The 757-nt window shown below is 33.3% G+C and overlaps 1 protein-coding gene across 1 annotated transcript in view; it reads left to right on the top strand.

Moving 5' to 3' along the window:
• LOC111376917 (putative lysine-specific demethylase JMJ16) overlaps positions 1 to 757 on the top strand; it is an 11,990-nt gene that overhangs the window by 6,256 nt on the left and 4,977 nt on the right. Inside the window, exon 10 of the mRNA XM_022999929.1 lies at positions 721 to 757. Within this exon, the coding sequence (XP_022855697.1) occupies positions 721 to 757 (37 nt within the window). The remainder of the gene's footprint in view (positions 1 to 720) is intronic.

The following is a 757-nucleotide window of genomic DNA, read 5'->3' as shown; positions in this document are numbered from 1 at the left end:
CCCCCTAAGAATTTTTTTTTGGGGGGGGGGGGGGGTTGTGGGGGTGGTATGTGCCTTCATGGTGATTACTAGATATTTAAAGATTCTACCTTTTTTTTGGCAATTCTATTTATAACAAAAAGTATACATTATTTCATTTCTTTTGTATTAATTATTCATTAAAAATTCTTCAAATGTCCTAATCTAGCATACAATAAATTTGCTAGAGTATTGTACTCCATTGCAATTCTGTGATCGTGACTGACTTGATTAACTTCAACAGCACTGTGATCGTGACTGACTTGTTTGAGATCACTTTCCTTTGGACTTTTTTAGTGAGGAAAATAGAAGAGATTATAAAGATAAAACTTTTGTACTTTTTTGATGTCAAAAAAATGCTTGAGATAAGTAAAATGCCGAAAAAAACAAGCTGGGAATTTTAAATCTTGTCATCTTTTTTTCTGGTTTTCTTACCATTCAACTCTATTTTGATTCAATCCAAAATTTATTTCTTAAATTTAGATATCATACGATAAACCAAATCCAAAATTTATTTCTTAAATTTGGATATCATACGATAAACCAACTGGTATTCAATTTGCCTAGTCTATCTTCCGCTTGGACACTGACCTATCAACTATCTCAGTATACTAATTTGCCTCTTACTGTTCTGTTAGTTTGGTGGGCGTTTACAATTCGCCCTCTTCCTGTACTCATTCCAAATTCATTATCATTCTACAGGTCACACAACTCTCCCCCTCCATCCTAAGATCTGAGG

The sequence above is a fragment of the Olea europaea genome, unplaced genomic scaffold, assembly GCF_002742605.1.
Source record: "Olea europaea var. sylvestris unplaced genomic scaffold, O_europaea_v1 scaffold1576, whole genome shotgun sequence".
Classification (NCBI taxonomy): domain Eukaryota; kingdom Viridiplantae; phylum Streptophyta; class Magnoliopsida; order Lamiales; family Oleaceae; genus Olea; species Olea europaea.
The sequence above is the reverse complement of the archived record's forward strand: the minus strand, read 5'-3'. Positions and strand labels throughout refer to the sequence as shown.